Source organism: Salmo trutta, chromosome 40 (genome assembly GCF_901001165.1).
Source record: "Salmo trutta chromosome 40, fSalTru1.1, whole genome shotgun sequence".
In the NCBI taxonomy this organism is placed as follows: Eukaryota; Metazoa; Chordata; class Actinopteri; order Salmoniformes; family Salmonidae; genus Salmo; species Salmo trutta.
The window spans coordinates 22,357,212-22,380,782 of NC_042996.1; the positions used below are offsets into that span (position 1 = coordinate 22,357,212).

General features: G+C 41.9%; 1 protein-coding gene and 1 long non-coding RNA gene across 2 annotated transcripts; one reads left to right on the forward strand and one right to left on the reverse strand.

Moving 5' to 3' along the window:
* Positions 1 to 3,093: 3,093 nt before the first annotated feature.
* On the reverse strand, positions 3,094 to 23,219 carry slco1d1 (solute carrier organic anion transporter family, member 1D1). Its single transcript, XM_029742669.1, has 15 exons — positions 23,013 to 23,219; positions 22,656 to 22,754; positions 18,183 to 18,324; positions 17,794 to 17,926; positions 17,421 to 17,545; positions 16,341 to 16,487; positions 15,785 to 15,883; positions 13,550 to 13,828; positions 12,788 to 12,952; positions 12,073 to 12,268; positions 5,376 to 5,541; positions 4,868 to 5,064; positions 4,207 to 4,271; positions 3,946 to 4,063; positions 3,094 to 3,865 (listed from the first exon to the last, which is right to left on the reverse strand). The coding sequence occupies exons 2-15, from the start codon at positions 22,704 to 22,706 to the stop codon at positions 3,646 to 3,648; spliced, it is 2,103 nt and encodes a 700-aa protein (XP_029598529.1). The 5' UTR covers positions 22,707 to 22,754; positions 23,013 to 23,219; the 3' UTR covers positions 3,094 to 3,645.
* LOC115180519 (uncharacterized) lies at positions 22,132 to 22,741 on the forward strand. Its single transcript, XR_003873097.1, has 2 exons — positions 22,132 to 22,493; positions 22,594 to 22,741. It is a non-coding gene; the product is annotated as an uncharacterized LOC115180519 (long non-coding RNA).
* Positions 23,220 to 23,571: the final 352 nt, after the last annotated feature.

Consider the following 23,571-nt stretch of genomic DNA (forward strand, 5'->3'; position numbering starts at 1 on the left):
AGAAAAATAGCATAAAAATTTATTTTAAACAGCGTTTGACATGCTTCGAAGTACGGTGATGGAATATTTGAAATTTTTTGTCACCAAACGCGTCGGGCGCGTCACCCTTCTTTACCCTTCGGATAGTGTCTTGAACGCACGAACAAAACGGCGCTATTTGGATATAACTATGGATTATTTGGAACCAAACCAACATTTGTTATTGAAGTAGAAGTCCTGGGAGTGCATTCTGACGAAGAACAGCAAAGGTAATCAAACTTTTCTAATAGTAAATCGGAGTTTGGTGAGTACCACACTTGGTGGGTGTCAAAATAGCTAGCCTGTGATGGCCGGGCTATCTACTCAGAATATTGCAAAATGTGCTTTCAACGAAAAGCTATTTTAAAATCGGACATAGCGAGTGCATAAAGGAGTTCTGTATCTATAATTCTTAAAATGATTGTTATGTTTTTTGTGAACGTTTATCGTGAGTAATTTAGTAAATTCACCGGAAGTGTTCGGTGGGAATGCTAGTCACATGCTAGTCACATGCTAATGTAAAAAGCTGTTTTTTGATATAAATATGAACTTGATTGAACAAAACATGCATGTATTGTATAACATAATGTCCTAGGATTGTCATCTGATGAAGATCATCAAAGGTTAGTGCTGCATTTAGCTGTGGTTTGGGTTTATGTGACATTATATGCTAGCTTGAAAAATGGGTGTCTGATTATTTCTGGCTGGGTACTCTGCTGACATAATCTAATGTTTTGCTTTCGTTGTAAAGCCTTTTTGAAATCGGACAGTGTGGTTAGATTAACGAGAGTCTTGTCTTTAAAATGGTGTAAAATAGTCATATGTTTGAGAAATTGAAGTAATAGCATTTCTAAGGTATTTGAATATCGCGCCACGGGATTACACTGGCTGTTGAGTAGGTGGGACACGTCCCACTGGCCCAGAGAGGTTAGGCTACTGCTGCCAATCAGCAAGTGAAGTGCATGTTGGCAACAGTGAAGACAGTAGGTTACTGGAAAGATTGCTAGTTGTCACAAGTGTCCTGTAAGTTACTATCAACATTTTGCTAGTAAGTTTTTGAGACTTTTACAATATCTAACTGACAAGCGATTGCGATTGCATCATCTGTGGACCTATTGGGGCGGTAAGCAAATTAGAGTAGGTCTAGAGGGTCAGGTAGGCTGGAGGTGATATGATCCTTGACTAGTCTCTCAAAGCACTTCATTATGACGGACGTGAGTGCTACGGGAAGATAGTCGTTTAGCTCAGTTACCTTAGCTTTCTTGGGAACAGGAACAATGGTGTGAGGGTTAACACGTTTAAATGTTTTACACCGCAGCCATTTAAACGTGTTAACCCTCGCAAGGCTGCCGGCCCAGACGGCATCCCTAGCCACGTCCTCAGAGCATGTGCAGACCAGCTGGCTGGTGTGTTTACGGACATATTCAATCAACCCCTATCCCAGTCTGCTGTTCCCACATGCTTCAAGAGGGTCACCATTGTTCCTGGTGCCACTGCAGAAACATTGATGCACTCCCAACCAAGATGTCTCAAGTTATTTTATACTTCAAGTGTCCTTGAGTACTGCTAGTTTTATGTTGGTGGTGATAATTGGACAGTTATTTACTTAATTCTGGGCATCTTTTAGCATGGTTGCCAATAAGGCTGTGGCATTATCTCTTTCATGCTCAAACATCTTTTGGTGTAGCTGCAGTGTAGCAGGACATTTCAGGCTGCTAGCGACCAAAAGGTTATGAGTTGAAATTACATTTAAGGCCGATTCCAAATTGTGGTCACAGTACAATATTTTACAATAATTGAAGTCAGAATACTATTTACTGCAACTTTAGGCAAAGTGCAGAAATGTATTTGTGCCAATCTACAGTATCTCCACAGACCTGGTGGCACAGCAGCAACTTCAGGTAGCTAGTAACCCAAAAGTTGAATCCTAAGTAATCAGCGTACAGCAACATACTGTCCTTTAACATTAACACCTGCATTTTACTGTAACTAGTTCTAGATTTAGCAGATTATTGATGCCACTAGACAAAGCCTGCAGGGGACCATGACTGTTTAAATTCAATTAATGTCAATTATTTTCGAAATTACATTTGACACCTGGGTTTTTATGTGCTCTAATGTTGTCACGTTTAGTGGCATGATATCACATGTTGAAATGTTCCTCTCCTATGTTGTCCCATTTATTTCATGAGATTGTGTTTTAACATGTGCTCACATCTTGTCTTGTGTTGTTAGGTTGTTATTTTTCAGAGTAAACAACTCACAGACACTAGAGAAGCTTAACCAAGTTTAATTCTGCCCAATTAATTCGCTACTATGGCCTATGTATTGCCTTACCTCCTCATGCCATTTGCACACACTGTATATAGACTTTTTTTTCCTATTGTTTTGTTGACTGTACGCTTGTTTATTCCATGTGTAACTCTGTGTTGTTGTTTGTGTCGCACTGCTTTGCTTTATCTTGGCCAGGTCGCAGTTGTAAATGAGAACTTGTTCTCTACTAGCTTACCTGGTTAAATAAAGGTGAAATAATATATATTTAAAAAAGGCTCTTTACAGCTGTAATTCAGACAGCCACACATTTCTCACCATCACAGATACATATATATATCCCACTTAAGACACTCCTCCTTCTCTCCAATCCTTACATCTTATGGTTCCACAGGAAGAGGGTAACAGGATACTAAACTCTTATTACTCCCTTCGTGGGATCTGACCTCACCTCCTGACCTCAACCCCTCCTTCGCCTAATCCACAGATGTCCATCTGCCTCCCCTATAGCAATCCTTTGATCTCCTCCCATCCACCCAGCACATTCCACAGCCACTCTGTCTTTCTACAGATCTCCTTAATCTAATATGCGTCTGATCTATCATGTCTTTAATATCTCAATGTTCAAAATTTCAAATCCAACAGTGAGGTGTCATGGTATTATACTGACATTTTGCATCCCCTTGTTGTCACATTTATTTAACATGAGATCATGTTTTCACATGTGCTCACATTGTTGATGTCACGTATAGTTTCATGTTATTACGTTGCTTCACATGTTTTGTGTAGATTGTTGACCCCACAAATGTTTCTACATCAATTTTAATCCACTTTGTAACACAATAAAATGTGAAGAAATACAATGGGTCTGAATACTTTTGCAAGGCACTGTATATAACAAGAGAGAAATGGAAATAGGACAGAAATCAAGTTTGGAAAGAACTTGTAAGAGGTTTTTTGTTTATAGTATGTACAAGGGTCCTTCAGATGGAAAAGGGGGAGATAGAGACATGTAATGGGTGCGGCCTGTGGTTGGCAAACTATTCATAATGAACTCATATGGGAGGAATACTTCATTGGGATCTCATATATTGAATACTGCATTAATAACATTGAGAGGATGGTAAAGATATCAGGGCTTTGGTCGAAGTGATCTAGCAGCAAAATCAGTTTCACAAATAGCGACCAATTCCTACCAATGTACTGGGTCTTGGCTTAAGACTGTACCGAGTTGTGGCAAAAAATGTGCTTGTTCATTTGACAAGTCACCAAATAACCCAACACACTTCAGGTGGATCATGGGCATGGCACAATACAGGATCGAAAACCATTTGTTTTGGAAATCTCTTTGGTATCTCAGATGGTGCTCTCACTGTCCCTGTCCAGGTCATCTTTGTTCTTAAAGATGCTGACCATGGCATTGGGATTGTTGTTCCCATTGGCCTCCAGGGCTGTAGCCTTGGCCTGGCTTAGCAGTTCCAACTTCTTCTGCCGCTTGGACAGTTGCAGGTACAGCACCACCCACAGCACGTTGGCCAGGCCGTATAGACAATAGACCAGACCCAGGAACGTTATTCTATAGGGGAGAGAAGGGACAGAGGTTATAATAAAGTCCATCCATCCATTCATTTATCAGTTGAGTTCAGTTGACTGTACCTGAATGCTAGTGAGTCGTAGAGTCTGCATGCTCCTTGACCCCCACATCGCTTTAATCCCCACTTCAGACACGTCCTGTCAATCAAAGCTCCAAAGTAGATAGGGGGAGGGATTCCACCTGCAAACACACACACAAGTTACTGAAGTGTTTTACTTTCTCAAGTTCCTCAACCAAAGAAATTGAATGAAAATAGAACATTTTGAGAATGTTCCACAAGGTTCTAAGATTGTTCATACCCTCAACAAACTTCTCTTACTTACCCAGAGTTCTGCCTATCAATGTATGCATCCCAAGAGCCAGTGATTTTAAATCGGGGTGTATAGATCTGAAACAAAACAAAAGCAACATATTGAGGGTAAACAAAGGTTGCAAACAAAAATAATACAAAAGTGATTCCAATCACAGGTGGGCAGTTTGAGTTGTCTAAAGTAAAAAAGTACAACTTAAGTAGTTTTTGGGGTTATCTTTACTTTACTATTTATATTTTTGACAACTTTTACTTCACTACTTTCCTAATGAAAATAATGTACTTTTTACTCCATACATTTTCCCTGACATTTTGAATGCTTAACAAGACAGGAAAATGGAACATCCCTGGTCATCCCTACTGCCTCTGATCTGGCAGACACTCAGAATCATGTCTGAGTGTTGGAATGTTTGCTTAATATAAGGAATTTGAAATTATTTATACTTTTACCTTTGATACTTAAGTATATTTTTGCAATTACATGTGCTTTCAATACTTAAGTATATTTCAAACCAAATACTTTTAGACTTTTACTCAAGAAGTATTTTACTGGGTTACTTTCACTTTAACTTGAGCCATTTTCTATTAAGGTATCTTTACTTCTACTCAAATATGACAATTGGGTACTGTTTCCACCACTGGGCAGTTCCATCCATCCTATTGTCTTGTCTTACCTGAGCAGGACGATATATCCAGATGTGCCCCCGCAGGCAGAGACGAAGGCCCCCAGGACAGAGACAGCCATGTAGAACTTAAACATCCTGTCACAGTCACTCTTCCTGGGGCACTGGCCCAAGATGGCGGACATGTTGGTTGGTGGAGCCATCAGCCCCACCTTCAGCTCCTGCATACATGTGCAGTTATGGAACTCCTGTGGAACAGAGGAAGGAGAAGGTGGAAAAACAGAAGGAGAAACAGTGACTTTAAATTCATCAAAGTTGGTTATGGGTTTGACCCACAGGGTGTGCAGGTTTTGGCTCCAGCCCAGTACTACACACAACGTATTGTGTGGTATAGTATATAACATTTCGAAGTGTTCACTGGAGTTCTACACTCATATGTTGTCCCTATGGAAACAGAGACTTCTGTAACAACAGAGAGATGTATGTGTTAGTAAACAAGGCAGGAGGAGTTGAGAGTAACTCAGAACACATTTAGACATTTAGTCATGAGATGTCTTACCATCTCCTTGCCTATGCCTGTGGAGGTCTGGCAGCCAGCAAGACAGGGGGAGGCATAGGTGATGCCATTTCTGGCACACACAGGGTCCCAGTGTTTCAGGGAACAGGAGCAGCCCATGTTACACTGAGACAGCAAGCTCTCCTGTTGGTAAGACACCTCTGTAGCCCTGGGGGATAAAGGTAACAATGTAGCTATGAGTCAAAAGTGTGACAATGTATTGTGTTTATTGTTTTACACGGCAGTGCAGTGCAACGATAATGAATACAAAGACAAAGATCAAAGTTTGTATTTTATTGATCTTATATTATCTAAATCAGTAGCAATAGTAATAGTCAAGCAAAATCTGATTTTGTAGCAATCCATATATAATATTTGATGAGGCACACTCACACTGTGCTTCATGCCTTCTCTTAGAATCACTCTATAAATGCTAAGTCTCCAGCTATTACATTTCTACAAATTCATTTACTCTATTTACGCAATATGAACTACAGTATTTACCCTTGGTAACCCACTTCTTGGGTTGTCACACTTTAGGAAGTATTGGATGAGCAGGAGGCAGGAGAGGAACTAACCCTAACCTTTACAGTGCTTTCAGAAAGTATTCCCTTGACTTTTTCCGCATTTTGTTGTGTTACAGCCTGAATTCAAAATGGAATAATATGAACTCAGCAACAACTGTGTTCATTTTCAGCAAACTTAACGTGCAAATATTTGTATGAACATAAGATTCAACAACTGAGACACAAACTGAACAAGTTCCACAGACATGTGACTAACAGAAATGGAATAATGTGTCCCTGAACAAAGGGGGGGGTCAAAATCAAAAGTAACAGTATCTGGTGTGGCCACCAGCTGCATTAAGTACTGCAGTGCATCACCTCCTCATGGACTGCACCAGATTTGCCAGTTCTTGCTGTGAGATGTTACCCCACTCTTCCACAAAGGCACCTGCAAGTACCCGGACATTTCTGGGGGAATGGCCCTAGCCTTTACCCTCCGATACAACAGGTCCCAGACTTGCTTAACTTTTTAAGGTATAGGGGGCAGTATTTTCGATTTTGGATGAAAAGCGTGCCCAGAGTAAACTGCCTAATACCCGGGCCCAGAGTCAAATATTTGCATATTATTAGTAGATTTGGATAGAAAACACTCTGAAGTTTCTAAAACTGTTTGAAATGTCTGTGAGTATAAAACAATTCATATGGTAGGCAAAAACCTGAGAATAATCCAATCAGGAAGTGGGAAATCTGATGCTTGTAGTCTTTTCAAGTCATTGCCTATCTAACACACAGTGACTTAGGGTTCATTTTGCACTTCCTAAGGCTTCCACTAGATGTCAACAGTCTTTAGAACCTTGTATCAGGCTTTTGCAGTGAACAAAGAGCGAACAAGAAGGCCGGGAAGTTGGTGACTCAGAAAATGACATGAGTTCATTGACGCGCATTCACATGATGAGGTAGCAGTCCTCCATAACGTTTTTCAAGACTTTGGAATCGTCCGGTTGGAATATTATTGAAGTTTTATGTTAAAAAGGCCCTAAAGATTGATGCTATACAATGTTTGACATGTTTCTACGAACGTAAATATAACTTTTTTTAACTTTCATCGTGAAATTTTTGGCGCCTTCCTACATTTGGAGTAGCTTACTGAACACGCAAACAACAAGGAGGTATTTGGACATAAATTACGGACTTTATCGAACAAAACAACATTTATTGTGGACCTGGGATCCCTGGAAGTGCCTTCTGATGAAGATCATCAAAGGTAAGTGAATATTTATAATGCTATTTATGATTTTAGATGACTCCAAAATGGCGGATTTGCCTGATGTATTTTTTCTGAGCGCCGTTCTCAGATTATTGCAAGTGTGCTTTCTCCGTGAAGCTTTTTTGAAATCTGTCACATCGGTTGCAATAAGGAGATGTTTATCTATAATTCTTTGAATAAGAGTTTAATATTTTATCAACGTTTATGATGAGTATTTTTGTAAATTGTTGTGCTGATCACTGGCAGTTTTGGAGGCAAAATATTTTCTGAACATCACGCACCAATGTAAAATGGGGTTTTTGGATATAAATATGAACTTTATCGAGCAAAACACATCTATTGTGTAACATGAAGTCCTATGAGTGCCATCTGATGAAGATCATCAAAGGTTAGTGAATATTTTTGCTGGATTTTTGTTTTTTGTGATGCATGTCCTTGCTTGGAAAATGGCTGTGTGGTTTTTCTTGTGAAGCTTATGTCCTAACATAATCAAATGTTATGCTTTCGACGTAAAGCCTTTTTAAAATCGGACAATGTGGTTAGATTAATGAGAAGTTTATCTTTAAAATGGTGTAAAATAGTTGATTGTTTGAGAAAATGAAATTGTGAGATTTTTGCTGTAATGTATTTCGCGCCATGCTATTTCACTGGCTGTTGAATAGTGTGTCCCGCAGGTGGGATGGTCACATCCCACCTAGCCCAAATAAGTTAATGGGATTGAGATCTGGGCTCTTCGCTGGCCATGGCAGAACACTGACATTCCTGTCTTGCAGGAAATCACACACAGAACGAGCAGTATGGCTGGTGGCATTGTCCGAAAGCACACTTCCGAAACCCTCTGGTCCCTCTGCCAATAATCGGGGTGCCCTTTGAATGCATCGCCATGAACATAGTGGGACCCCTGCTAAAGACTGCACGAGGACACAGGTACATCTTGGTAATAGTGGACTATGCCACCCGGTATCCCGAGGCCATTCCCCTACGGGCAGCGGTGTCCAAGGGAATCACCCGGGAGCTGTTCCACCTCTTTAGCCGGGTCGGCATCCTGAACGAGATCCTGACAGACCAAGGTACGGAATTTATGTCCCGCCTCATGAAAGAGCTGTGTGCCCTCCTGCAGATCAAGCAGATCCGGACCTCCGTTTTTCACCCGCAGACGTTTTAATAAAACGCTCAAACAGATGCTGCAGAAGGTCATCGAGCAGGATGGGAAGAACTGGGACCAGCTACTACCCCACCTAATGTTCTCAATCCAAGAAGTACCCCAATCCTCCACTGCGTTTTCCCCGTTCGAACTCCTCTATGGGAGGAGGCCATGCGGCCCACTGGACCTCACCAAGGAGGTGTGGGAAGCCCAACCCGACCCCCTTACGCAGCGTGGTAGAGCACGTGGAGACGATGCGGGAGCGGATGACAGCCATATGGCCAGTCGTGAGGGAACATATGGAGAAGGCCCAACGCGCCTAAGCGTTGGGTCTACAATCGGGGAGCCCAGCCCCAAGAATTCCAGGTGGGAGACAGGGTGTTGGTCTTAATCCCCACGGCCGAAAGTAAGTTCCTGGCAACATGGCACGGACCATTCGAGGTGGTCGAGAAGCTGGGACCTGTCAATTACCGCGTACGGCAACCGGGGAGACTGAAACCCCAACAGATTTACCACGTGAACCTGTTGAAGAAGTGGCACGAGAGAACAGCCTTGGCCGTGTTATGGTCGGGACCCAGGACGCCAACGGTACCAGTGGAGGTCCCGAGCAATGAGGACCTCGACCTGGCCCAGAAGCAAGAACTCAGGGAGCTCGTCGATCGGAACACGGCGGTCTTCTCCGAGAAGCCGGGCCGCACGACCCTCATTGAACATCACATCCGTACCCGGCCCGGGGAAACGGTATGAAAAAAGGCCATTTCGGATTCCGGAGGCCCGAAGGGAGGCCGTGAAACAGGAAGTGGAGGCTATGCTGAGGATGGGGGTCGTGGAAGAGTCCCACAGTGCATAGTGCAGCCCCATCGTGTTGGTGCCCAAACCGGACGGTAGCCTCTGCTTCTGTAACGATTTCTGGGGGGTGAACGACATCAGCTTGTTCGACGCATACCCCATGCCAAGGGTGGGCGAGCTCATCAACTGATTGGGAAAGGCCCGGTCCATCAGCACCCTTGACCTGACCAAAGGTTATTGGCAGGTACCTTTGGCAGCCTCCTCCCGGGAGAATACGGCGTTTTCGACACCAGACGGGTTGTATCAGTACCGGGTGCTCCCATTCGGTCTCCACGGAGTCTCGCCCACATTCCAACGGCTGATGAACAGAGTGCTTCGACCCCACCAGCAGTACGCAGCGGCATATCTGGATGATATCATCATCCACAGCCAAGGTTGGGAAGAGCACCTGACGCACCTCCAGGCGGTGCTGGATGCGTTCAGACAAGCTGGGTTGACCGCAAACCCCAAGAAATGCAAGCTAGTGTTCGAGGAGGTGGAGTACCTGGGGTATTTCATCGGACGGGGGAACGTCAAGCCCCAGGACAGGAAGGTTCACCCGGTGCGTGACTGGCTTGTTCCACGCACTAAGACACAGGTCAAGTCCTTCCTGGGACTGGTAGGATACTATAGCCGGTTTATCCCCAACTTTGCGGCTATAGCTTCCCCCCTCACCGATCTAACCAGGGCCTGCCTCCCGAACACAGTGAAATGGACGGACGAGACAGAAGCGGCGTTCAACAGTCTGAAGGAAGCGCTGTGCTCCCATCCGATTTTTGTAACGCCCAATTTCCAGGTGCCGATGGTGGTCCAGACTAACGCATGTGATACGGGACTAGGGGCCGATCGTGTCACCAGGTGGTTCTTGTTCCTTCAACGCTTCTCTTTCTCTGTTGTGCACAGGTCAGCGGCGAAGCATGGAAACGCGGATGCTCTATCGAGAGGGGAGACCTACGTTGCACTGATGACAGTCCCTTCCCCTCCCCGACAGAGCTAGGGGGGGGGGGGGTGTGTGGCGTACAGCAGGTCAGCCACCAGGGGGAGACTCGTCGAGGCCTGGTAGCAGATGGAGTGTACATCACGAGGCGAGGGCTCCATCTGCTGGACATGCCAGGTCTCGACGGGCTCCCCAGCCATGACTGCTTGGGGCTGATTGGGAGCTGGTGAGTTATCAAGGGCGGATTGCTCACTAGCTGTGCAAGGCCCATAAAGCTGCCAGAAGGGCAGCACACATGGGGAATGGGGGAAGTAAGGTGACTTCCGTGTAGTTGGAGACGTTGCCCGAGCGGAAACGAGGGAATTTGAGTTTGTGTGCCAAACAGGTTACAGCAAGACCCGGAGCCCAGAAGACGGTGTCCCGGAGAGGGTCCCATGGGGGAGACCTATCCTTTTCTTTTTTGAACTATTATTTAAATAAACACCCTTGAAACTGAGCTAATCCTTCTCTGTCCGTGTCTGATCTGGGTAAACATCTTGACCAAACCCCATGGTCTGCCACAGGACATTGACATTTATTGCCCTGGCCACATTTGCAGTCCTCATGCCTTCTTGCAGCATGCCTAAGGCACGTTCACGCAGATGAGCAGGGACCCTGGGAATCTTTCTTTTGGTGTTTTTCAGAGTCAGTAGAAAGGCCTTTTTAGTGTCACTGTGACCTTAATTGCCTACTGTCTGTTAGCTGTTAGTGGCTTAACGACCGTTCCGCAGGTACATGTTCATTAATTGTTTATGATTCAGTGAACAAGCATGGGAAACAGTGTTTAAACCCTTTACAATGAAGATCTGTGAAGTTATTTGGATTTTTACGAATTATCTTTGAAAGACAGGGTCCTGAAAAAAGCACACCCCTGAGTGAATACTTTGTAGAAGCCTCTTTGACAGTGATTACAGCTGTGAGTCTTTCTGGCCAAGTCTCTAAGAGCTTTTCACACCTGGATTGTACAACATTTGCCCATTTATTCTTTTCAAAATTCTTAACTCTTTCAAATTGATTGTTGATCATTGCTAGACAACCGGGTCTTGCCACTCAGGAACATTCACTGTCTTATTGGTAAGCAACTACAGTGTAGATTTAGCCTTATGTTTTAGGTTTGTCCTTGAGTAATGTGTTTTACTGGATTTGTCCCCAAACATAATGTTTGTTATTCATGACAAAAAATGAATTGCTTTGCCACATTTTTTGCAGTATTTCTTTAGTGCCTTGTTGCAACATTTTTATTCTGTACAAGCTTCCTTCTTTTCACTCTGTGAATTAGGTTAGTATTGTCGAGTAACTACAATGCTGTTGATCCATCCTAAGTTTTCTCCTACCACAGCCAGTCAATTCTGTAACTGTTTTAACGTCACCATTGGCCTCATGGTGAAATCCCTAAGCGGTTTCCTTCCTTTCCGGCAACTGAGTAAGAAGGACGCCGGTATATTTGAAGTGACTGGGTGTATTGATACAGCATCCAAAGAGTAATTAATAACTTCACCATGCTCAAAGGGATATTCAATGTGTGTTGTTTTTTTTTTTTACACATCTACCAATATCTGCCCTTTGCGAGTCATTGGAAAAACCTCCCTGGTCTTTGTGGTTGAATCTTTTTTTGAAATTCACTGCTTGACTGAGCGACCTTACAGATAATTAATTGTATGTGTGGGGTACACTATTATTGCAGACAGAGTAAGTCTATGCAACTTTTTATGTGACTTGTTAAACAAATTTGTACACCTGAACATATTTAGTCTTGCCATAAGAAAGGGGTTGAATACTTATTGACTCAAGTAATTGTAAAAATTTAGAAAAACATAATTCCACTTTGACATTATGAGGTATTGTGTGTAGGCCAGTGACACAAAATCTCAATGTAATCAATTTTAAATTCAGGCTGTAACCTAACAAAATTTGGAAAAAGTCAAGGGCTGTGGATACCTTCTGATAGCACTGTATATTGCATGAACTACAGTACTTACCCTTGATAGGTCATGGTGAGGCCAGCCACCTCTGAGTTGTCACACTGTAGGAAGTACTGGATGAGCAGGAAGCAGAAGGAGAGGAAGGAGGAGATGATGGAGAGTCGGGCTGCTCCCAGAACGCTCAGCTTGAATCGCTTCATCACCAAGCCTCCCACGATGACCCCAACTGCCACCGCAGGCAGGTTCATCGAACCTGGACAGAGACAGACAAGTCAAGTCAAGTTTGTAGTACTTTATTCTCCCAAAAGTGATCAAATCATTTGCCATGCATCACATTTTAAAACATAAAACAGGCTAAATTGAAAGAGTTGTAAAGACTGTCAGGAAAGTAGTTGAGCATAGATGGATACATGTGTATCAGCATGATTCATAATGTCTAGCATGTGTATAACTAATGCATAGCAGAGTATTTTAAATGCACCGTTACTGCTGAGAGTATAAGTTGTGTGGGAAAAGTGTTGCATGACAGTCATGTACAATATGAGCTAGATACTCATTGACAAGTGGTGGTGAGTAATCAGGTTAGCTACTGTACTATCTAATAACAGTACAGAGTGCTCTTTCAGTTTAAAGTTGCCGCCCACACATGCACACACTTTTAGTCATGTTTATCTCAGTCACATGTTCTTTCAATGGCAACATGGCTTCGGCATTCTTCTGAGTGAAGGAGAGAGAAAGTGTCTGTGTGTGTGCCTCTTGTACTGTAGCTTACCTATCAAGAAGATTGCCTTGGAGGGAGACTGCCCGTAGACCTGCTCCATGAACTTGGGTTTGAAGGTGATCATCCCTATGAAGCCATTGAATGCCACCACGGACGTCAGGATGATCAGCAGGTAGACTTTGTTGCTGAACAGCCTTTTCAGGGACGGCGCAAAATCTGGAAATAACAAGAAATAACACAATTCAGAAAGCATTCAGAAAGGCATATTGTAATATTCAGTAACATCAAAATAGTTGGAGGCAGGGAAATCAAATGTTCAAAAATACATTGATCACTCTAGTATAATGTCATAGATAAGGTACAGTATCCACCATATAATGAAATGTGGTCAATGGAATGTGGTATTTGTAATCATTTGGCTGTAGTCAGATTCTGTACTGTCACTAAGTTGTCAGTCTTGAGCAACGCTTGGTCCTATATCTCACATAAATTAGTGCTTAAATGGGGTCAGGGGTTAGGGGTCTGTTAAGGGTCAGTGGTCAGACTCTGGATCAGGGTTAAGCTGTAATGTCCATCAATGATTGAGGACAATGCAAGAATTCTGACGCCCCAGTTCCATTAGTCACTAGCTTCTTAACCCAGCACCTAACAACTCTGGGATCATAGATTTGAAAGTATTGGACTGATGAAGGTGAGTTAGCAGAAACACAACTTTGGGCAAGGTGGAGCCATTACTTTTTCCAACACCTATCCCACCCTCTCTGAAGCTAGGTGAAGAGACTCGGAATCTAAATGGAATCAATCCCACAATACCTTTAGCCATGGCAGCCATGGTGACAGGCTGTGGTGCATCCTCCTCAGTATTGTCCTCTGGTAGGAAACTGCCCTGCTCCTCCTCTGGGGTGTCAGAGGAGTTCTTTGCCTGTATGTCCTCCTGTTTCTTTTTGCTGGGGCTCTTGCACTGCTTAGCCAGAGTGTTGGGGAGGAACCAAAATGGAATCCCAGCCAGGAGCATCAGGAAGCCAGATACCAGGAAGCCTAACCACCAGGCCCCCACCCAGCGAGAGTCCTTGTGGTTGATGGAGATGCTCTCTGTGGGTAGGAGAGAGATACAGATGTGAGTGAATATGAGGGTGAACAGGGTCAGTTGATCAGCCGTTGCCTTAAAATAACTAACTGGGCTGCTGAATTCATATTCCATTATAATCTGACATAATAGCAATAATATCAATATCAATGTTATCAAGTAATGCTTAAAATGTGAAGAATCAGCTCCATGGCTCAATTAGCTCTATAGAAATCCCTGGTAATCTTAGCTCTCTAAGGACCATCATTACAACACAGCTAAGTCTCCAGTTGAATAAACACCGATTCTTACATTTAACACTGTTCCAGTGTCTATACGGGGCCACACTTTTCAGTGTTAAATTAACACTTCGCTTAGTATAAAGTCTTGTTTGCATATTTTCCATTGTGCCTTTCGAGTAGGTACCACCCATGACTGTATTTGTTAGTGACAGAGACATGGTTGTTGCATTCAGTGTCAGTCTTGTGGCCATCAGCAAGTGAGATCCAAAGTGAATATGTTTTCATTAAAATCAAATTCTTTAACACACTACAATAATGAGTGCAGAAAACATTAAGAACACCTTCCCAATATTGAGAACTGCTGGCCCATGTTGACTCCAATGCTTCCCACAATTGTGACAAGTTGGCTGGATGTCCTTAGGGTGGTGGGCCATTATTGATACACACGGAAAACTGTTCAGTGTGAAAAACCCAACAGCATTGCAGTTCTTGACACAAACTGGCACCAACTACCATACCCTGTTCAAAGGCACTTACATCTTTTCCATTCACCCTCTGAATGGCACAAACACACAATCCATGTCTCAATTGTCTCAAGGCTTAAAAATAATGATTTAACCTGTCTCCTACCCTTCTTTTACACTGATTGAAGTGGATTTAACAAGTGCCGTCAATGTGGGATCGTAGCGTTCACCTGGATTCACCTGGTCAGTCTATATCATGGAAAGAACAGTATGAAATAATATTTTGTATACTCTGTATTTCATAAGGCCTAGTTTTACTCTAATACAGTGGCCTGAAACTCATGGTTTACAGGCCACTTCAGGTCCGCAAGTCACATTATGCTGGCTTGCAAAGTCATGTGTAATTCCTATTGGAATCCAGCCAGAATGAGAATATCCAACATTTGGAATTGTTATTCACTCGCAACCTGCATCCAGCATGATTGGCAGGGTTGGGAAAATAAAGATATGACAGTACCTAAGGCATCTAAACTTGAACAACCATTTCAGTAACGGGTGAAATAAGTCCAAGTAAAAGACTGGATTAGTTTAGAACAATGCATGTTATTTATATTTGCATTGCATAAAGTTAATTAATCAATCAATGTACATTTAAAAAATATAAAAATTGAAACAAACAATTCTAAAAATCACCCTGTAATAGAGCATGCTAGGAAATATGATAATGATGGGTGTGGTTTTGGTTCAACACTGGTTATTAACATCAACACTGGGGTTATTTTACACCACTGAGTGTTAATTTAACTCGTACAGAGTTAATTTAACTCCTGAATTAACTTTAGAAATGTTAATTAGAAAAATCAACAATTGTGAACACTGCCCAATTTGCTGTGTGGATAAAAATATACTGTTCTAGATAGATAGGATAATTATTCTCTTAATGCAATCAGATTTAAATGTCTCTATGTTGAGAAATGACCTTCAGCACCCAACAAGCCCCAACCAATAAACCAAGATGACCAAACCATTCTGCAAACAAACCACACAAACAACTACCCTCTGACACGATTTAGCAACATCATAGAAGTTAATCAACTTCAGATTCAACCAAAATAGATGGATTAACAACTTAGTAACTAATAAAATTAGGCAAATGCAACATGATTATTAGTAACACATATTCCGCCATAAATACAATATTGATGTGTACATATAAATACATCCTAGCTCACATAAAATAGACAATGTACGATTTGTTAATTCAAGGGTCGGTTACCTAAATCCACAGAGCCAATGTCCACATAGATCTTTGCACAGAAGGAGCCAAACATGAAGCCAAATACAGGCCCCAGGATGCCAACAGTCTGTAAACACGCTGAGGCAGAGGAGACAGAGAGAGTTGATCAGATACAGTTCAAGCAGCAAGCAACAGAAAAGACAATAGATTTAACTGAAGTTAGGTAGGTTGGCCATATTCGTTTGCCATATGGTTTGCTGTAGCTGATACATCTAAATCAGCTACCAGTATTTGTAGGATGGCAGATTTTGATATGGAATGCCTGAAGAGGTTGTTTCGAACCATGGTTTACACAATACAAGTGGTAGGTGTTGAGTGAAGTTGCCCCAAGATGCTGATCTTGGGTCAGTTTTCATTTCCCCACTAATGGTTAAGTTTAGGATTGAGTAGGGGAAGCTAATCCTAGACCTACGTCTAGGGGAAACTTCAACCGGGAGCGATGTGGTATGGAAGAGGTTGAAGAGATGCAGAATGCTACAAAAAGAGGTTTACCTTGCAATGTTGATACGGTACACCTGAAAAGTGTTTTACTAACCAAGGTAGATGGCAGTGTTCTCCTTTCTGGCGTAGTCGTCCAGATAGGACACTCCTAAAGGCATGACAGGCGTCTCTCCAATCCCACGCAGCATGTTACCCAGAAATACATAGATCCACATGGACGAGCCTGCCTCCTTCTCACACGCTGTGGGAACACAAAACACGGTTTCTTTATCCTGGGGACTCAAAGGTGTGCATATTTTTGTTTTTGCCCTAGCAATAAGACACTTGATTCAACTAATCCACTCATCAATCCTTTGCTTTAAATCAGGTGTGTTAGGGCTAGTACCAAAACAAAAAAGTACACAATTTTGGGTTCCTAGGACCAGTATTCAGAATAAAAGTCATACAATTAGGATAAACTTTCTTGTCCCTAAGGGTAAAATGGTCTTGAATACACAATGCTGCTTTATAAAAAATAACTTGGGGCAATTTTTTATATTTTTTAACTTTTCTTTCAATTTTTGTGATATCCAATTGCGATCTTGTCTCATCGCTGCAACTCCCCTACGGGCTCAGGAGAGGCGAAGGTTGAGTCATGCGTTCTCCGAAACATTACCTGCCAAACCACGCATCTTAACACTCGCCCAACCCGGCAGCCAGCTGCACCAATGTGTCGGAGGAAACACTGTTCGACTGACGACCAAAGTCCAGCCCGCCACAACCGTGTAATGAGCCATGTAAAGCCCAACCTGGCCAAACCCTCCCCTAACTCGGACGATGCTGGGCCAAATTGTGCGCCGCCCTATGGGACTCCTGGTCACGGCCAGTTGTGACACAGCCTGGAATCAAACCCGGGTATGTAGAACTATAGACGAACTATAGAACAATGGGCTCATTGTCATGGCTGGAATGGAATAAATGAAACGAGTCGTGGTTTCCATATGTTTGATACCGTTCCATTAATTCCATTCCATGGACTCCATTGAGCCCGTCCTCATATAGCTCCTCCCACTAGCCTCATCTGGTTTGGCGCTAATACTGTATGTAGACAAAAATTCATAGGAATAATATATTGAACTATGTTCCCAGATGCAGCCAGACTCTGATGCTGTAGTGATGGTGATTAACTCATTACCTGCTTTACTCGCAGCTGTAGACTGATCATTTATGACCAGATGACTGGTGTTGGCCAGACAAGGCAGAATACTTTCTGTAGTGTTTTCCTCAGGTGTATGTGACAGGGTTGTTTCATATACATACCTGCATGGGAAAGAAATGAAATGTATGTTTCCTCTATAAAGTGATACATTGGTTTTGAGACGCCACATATCCCTTCCTCATACCCAAGCCTTTCTTTGTTGTTTTTTGTACCACTTCTTTAGAAGTGTTAAGATTTTCTTTCAATTCTTTATTGTTACGCCTTATGTTCATTTATATGTATATAATATTCACAAATATAAACAGTCTAGAGATAACTAGTCAATAAACCAAATAAGAGGTAGACTTACTGTCCCTGGAAGAAGTGTGGCAGAGCAGTGAGGAAGGCCCCAGCAGCCATGATGAGACAGCCAATCCCTATCAGTCTGGGCCTGTGGAGCTTCGCCCCAAAGTAACTCACAAATGCTATCACCAGCAGGTTACCTGGTAGGAGAAAGAACAGAACCATGATATAGCCAATGAGTAATGTTTATGACATAAAAAGACAAAAAAGAAACATGGTATGGTTAGGTGGAGCCCTTTAACTGTATTGCTTACACACTGTCAGATGTTCAGGACAAGTATATAGGGCTAGGGACCAGGGTTTGATGTCCTCTCGTAGAACAATAAACATCACCAATTGATTTTGGGCCCTGGCAAACAAGGCCTTCGGACTAAGTACTTAGGACATTAGGCCTACCAATCTCAAAGCTGCCATCGATGACTCCAATAAGTGAGCTGGGGATGTCGAAGCGTCTCTCTATCTGGGTGACAGAACTCTTCATGTAGCTTCCCCCGAAGGCTTTTGCAAAGTACACAAAGGACAGGGAAACCAGGAACAGCTATGAAAATAAACACAAAGCAGAGTTAGAGGAAGGCAATGTCCCTAGAGTCTAGATGTTGATCTGAGGCCAGATTTGTGTTTCCCAGATTATAGTTAATGTTGGTGTTTGGGAAGGGTAAACTGACATCCTAAATCTATCCAGAGCACACAAAACAACATTGAAGGATCAGGAAAACATGAGTATGGATTGTTTGACACCACTTCCACTGTCCTATATTCAGTTGATTGTTAATAAGACAGGACATCTACTGTAGTTCAAGACAATCCTAAAGCAACGAATAATACCCAGACACAGACAACAAGACTCTGGCCCATTTGAAAAAAGTGTTGTCATCCAGCCATGTACTGATATCTCTTCAGTTCTTAAATGCCCAGAAAAATCTACCCTGATTGATTTGATATTGACAAATGTTCCACATAAATATTCTGTGGTTGGTGTTTTTTTGTAATGATTTAAGTGACCATTGTGCTGTTGTTGCTGTTAGAAATACTAAGGTTCCTAAGACAAACCCACACTTTATTCTTAAGATACATTTGAAGTGTTTTAATGAGCAGGCTTTCCTTCATGATTTGTTTTATTTTGACTGGAGCAAGATTGAGCTTATCCCTGATGTGGAAACTGCCTGGAAATTCTTTCATGATGGTTTCCCCCAAATAGTAGACAAACATGCTCCATTCCACAGGTTCAGGGCTAAAGGGAGGGATAATCCATGGTTTTCTTCTGAGCTGTCTTGTATTATTCACAAACATAATCTAGCCTGGGCTAAAGCAAGGAAATCAAGTTCTGATGCTGATTGGCTTCTTTGTAGGCAGTTACGAAACAAGTGTTCTTTTCTTCTCAGGAAGGCCAAGTCTGAATATTTTATGTCTGTTACCACTGATAACCTGAATGACCCTAGAAAGTTTTGGAAGGCTATTAAGTCTATGTCTGGTAACAGTAATGTTAATGAATTACCGTCATGTGTATTGAAGGACTTTGTTGCTGTGTATGACAACTGAAATGCTGAATTGTTTCAATGAGCACTTTGTATCATCTGGTAGGCTGTTTGATTCAGTTTCCTCTGTCCCTGTACAACCCTGTGTGGATGAACCAGTGAGAGCTGGTCAAACTTTTAGCTTTTTGCCATTCTCAGTACAGGTGGTCCATAAAGCCCTGAAATCCTTAGATCAGAGAAAGCCTGCCGGTCCTGATCTTTTGGATCCCTGCTTTTTAAATCTGGCAGCTGATTTCATAGCTGAACCACTTACATATCTGTTCAATCTAACCCTGGAATGTAATGACATTCCAAAGATCTGGAAATCAGCATTTGTCCTACCACTTTTAAAAGAGGGAGATCCAACTCTTTTAAATAATTATAGGCCAATCTCAAAGCTGTCAAACCTGGTGAAAATACTTGAAACCCTTGTGAGTGAACAGCTAAAAAAGTTTTTATTTACTAAATCTATTTTATCAATGTACCAATTGGGCTTCAGGAAGAAGCATAGCACAATTACAGCAGCCATGAAGGTTTTAAATGATATCACTGAAGCCCTTGACAAAAAACAGCACTGTGTCTCACTTTTTATTGATCTCTCTAAGGCTTTTGATACAGTTGATCATGCTATACTAAAGGCAGAGATTGTCGAGTGTAGGTCTTTCAGAGCATGCAGTTGCATGGTTTGCTAACTATCTGACTGATAGAACTCAGTGCACTCAATTTGATGTGCTCATGTCTGTTAAATTGTCTGTCTGTAATGGTGTGCCCCAAGGCTCTGTACTTGGTCCCTTCTTATTCACTAATTATATAAATAATTTAGACAAAAATGTCCAAAATGCGCAACTTCGCATTTTTATGCTGATGATACTGTTATTTACTGTTGTACCTTGTCTCTAACAAAAGCTTTCCAGAACTTGCAAAATGCTTTTTATACTGTTCAACATACCTTGTGTCAATTGAAGCTTATCCTCAATACTGACAAAACTTAACTAATGTTGTTTTCTAAAGCAAGAAATAGACTTCTGAACTTTTCACCTATTATTACCTGTCAGGGTATTGAGATTAAGACTGTAACCTCATATAAATATATTGGAATTTTAATTGATGACGGCCTCTTTTAAACTGCATATTCAACAACTTACAAAAAAATTGAAGCTGAAATTGGGATTAGGCCTGTTTTTCTTTTGAAGCCAGAAGGAGGCTAGTATCAGCTACATTTCTGCCTTTACTAGACTATGGGGATATTTTATATATGAATGCTTCTGCTCAGTGTTTGAGATCAATTGACACTCTTTACCATGGCACTTTGAGATGTATTTTAAACTGCAAAACCCTTACGAACCACAGCACTTTGTATACCAGGGTTGGCTGGCCTTCTCTAGTCACTCGTAGGCTCAGTCACTGGTATACTTTTATTTACAAAGCCATTTTGGGTTTACTACCATTTTATTTGGCCATTTTTATTGTTCAGAAATGTGGTGGGTACTCTCTTCGTTCGCTGGACTTTATCCTGCTAACTGTTCCAAATGTCCGAACTGAATTTGGTAAAAGGGCTTTTATGTACTCTGCGCCATCGTCTTGGAACGCCTTACAAAATACTTTTAAACTTGTCCCGATTGGTATTTTTAAATCACTCATGAAAGATCTTGAGACTGATTCCCTGACCTGTCAATGTTTTTAAGTTGCTGTTTTTGATTTTGTTACACTCTTGTGAATTCTATGTTTTTTACGAGATAACTTGTATTTTTTCATGTTGTTTGTCTGAAATTTTTGTAATGACTTGGTGCTGCCTATCTTGGCCAGGACGCTCTTGAAAAATAGATTTTAAATCTCAATGAGCCCTTCCTGGTTAAATAAAGGTTTAATAATTATTATTTTTTAAAGTTATGGATTCATAACAGACAAAGTAACAGGTTATTGACCATCATAACAGTCAGTTCTAGGGAATAACTTCTGTACGTATCTATTGTTTATCTATTAAATAAACGTTAAAATAAAATGAATCTATAAGTGAATGTGTGTGTGTGTGTACAGTATGTATGGCTGAATAAATACAAACACCGTGTTTCAACCAAATTTTTAGGATGAAAAACTGCTTTCTCATTTCACAGGTCTGACTGTTGGATGACACAGCAAAACATGTAACTCTTGTATCTGCCCCCCCCCCTCCACCCCTCCTGCTTCATCACCTTTTTGCCTATTTGGCCTCCCTCCCCTTCAGTCCCTTCAGTTCAGATATAGTTAAGAGTTTGTTTGCTCTTTTGTTAGTCAATCTGCCATTGGTGTTTTTTTCTAAAAGACTGAACCTGAGCTGTACAGAGAATAAACAATTAAAGGCCTGGGTCAGAGGCTGTCCATGGAATACGTTTACGCAATCACTGTAATCCCATTTGCCATAGACAACAGCAACAAATATAACAGCCAGGCTGTCATGTAAAATTTTTCCCAGCGTGAAATAGTTCACAATCGTTCTGATCTTGTTCTGATCTTGTTCTGATTGTGACGTCATGCTGTAAAATTTCTCAGCGTGAATGCTTCTGCTCAGTGTTTGAGATCAATTGACACTCTTTACCATGGCACTTTGAGATTTATTTTAACTCGTATCTCTTCATGTGAATGACTGAGCTCGTGAGGATGCCTCCCTCTCACACCTTCTATCAAACTCGGAAAACTAACTATTCTGTGGGCAAGCGCATATGCGTCACACATCTGCCAATCAATGGTGACAAGGAGTATTGACACTGACCAATCAGAAGCTTTTGGAGGCATGAGGTCAGCATATAAATACCCGGACTCGAGCACCAAAGTGCTAAGGGTTGATGTGAGAAGATATTTTTTTGGCACTACGTTTTTGATTGACAGTGCATATATTTGTTAGTTAGATAGTTAAATCTAGGGCAAGGGAGGGTGAGAGAGAAACATCTGCATGAACTCAGCCATCCACATAAAGAAACGCACATGCAATTATTGAACTGGGAACTATTTCACGCTGGGAAGATTTTTACATGATTTTTACAATACTTGACTTACTTAGTCGTCTTCATTCCTATGTGGAACATAAGGCTTCCACTAGAGAATGGCACTATTCCCTAGCTTCTGCCTGTCTGGCCAGTACTTCAATCAGGCTTATTTCATCTTATTGAACATTTATTTTTCTCTTTCCAGGATACGTATTTTTCAAGAGACATCAGTTAAGTTCTTCTTGCGAGTTCTGTGTGGACCACTATTAAGTTCCAAATGTTTCTTTGCAAGTACATCTAATTTGACTGTTTCTCTTCATCATCTACTAGGAGGCATACGTCCTTACTACCCTGAATACCCTGAAGATGAATTGAGGAATTAAAACACTGACCTTCAATTTGGAGCAGCAAGGCTCCCGGGGCGCCTTAGTTTCAACACTCATGATGACCTCTGCAGTTGACACAGGTAAATGTAGAGTGAACCAGGAGACCTACAGGCAGACAGACGGCAAGATCTGGGGTTGACTACTGTGATTATCAAAACCTTCCGGTAGAATCACATTTTCTTAGGTACACAAATGTCAGTGCTGCTATGCAGGTTAAGCATTACATAATCATTTTCTCCTCCTGTTGCTCTAGTCATTATACCAATTATCAATCAAATCAGTCAACATACTATGTACAACACACACTATCCAGCACAAGGAACAGTATATTGATTAAAAAAATACAAATATACCAGTTTTTACCAGTGCAGCAGCAGAGGTCCCACGAGGAGATGGAGAGATGTGTTAGAGCGGCAGAGGATTTCACTGACAGGACTTTGGTTGAAGAGCAAACCTTTATCTTAAAGAGGCATTATAGCCCAGGTAGTTTGGATCCTGGATGTTGATTGGCTGAAACTCTAACATCCATTCTACAGTAATCAGTAACCCGCAGGCCACCACTCATGTGAACTCTTTGATCATGTCGACATGCAGGTCTTCCCCTAAAAAACGTGAGTGTCCATGAGAGAGGTAGGACCCAATCATAGGAATCCTGGAGCAGAGTCCACAAGGTTCACGGAACACTATGGCACAGACGCAAAACAAATAGACATAAACACAAACATGCTCACACATTTACAGACACACACACACAAACACACACACACAAACACACACACACACACACACGGAGAGAATATCATATGAGAGAACCCATGACACACTGTAAATCCTCTCCTTGAGTCCTACTACTAAAAACAGTGTATTTTACAAGCAGGTCACGTAGAGTTAAAGTATCAATCTTCTACAGACTTGCAGTGAT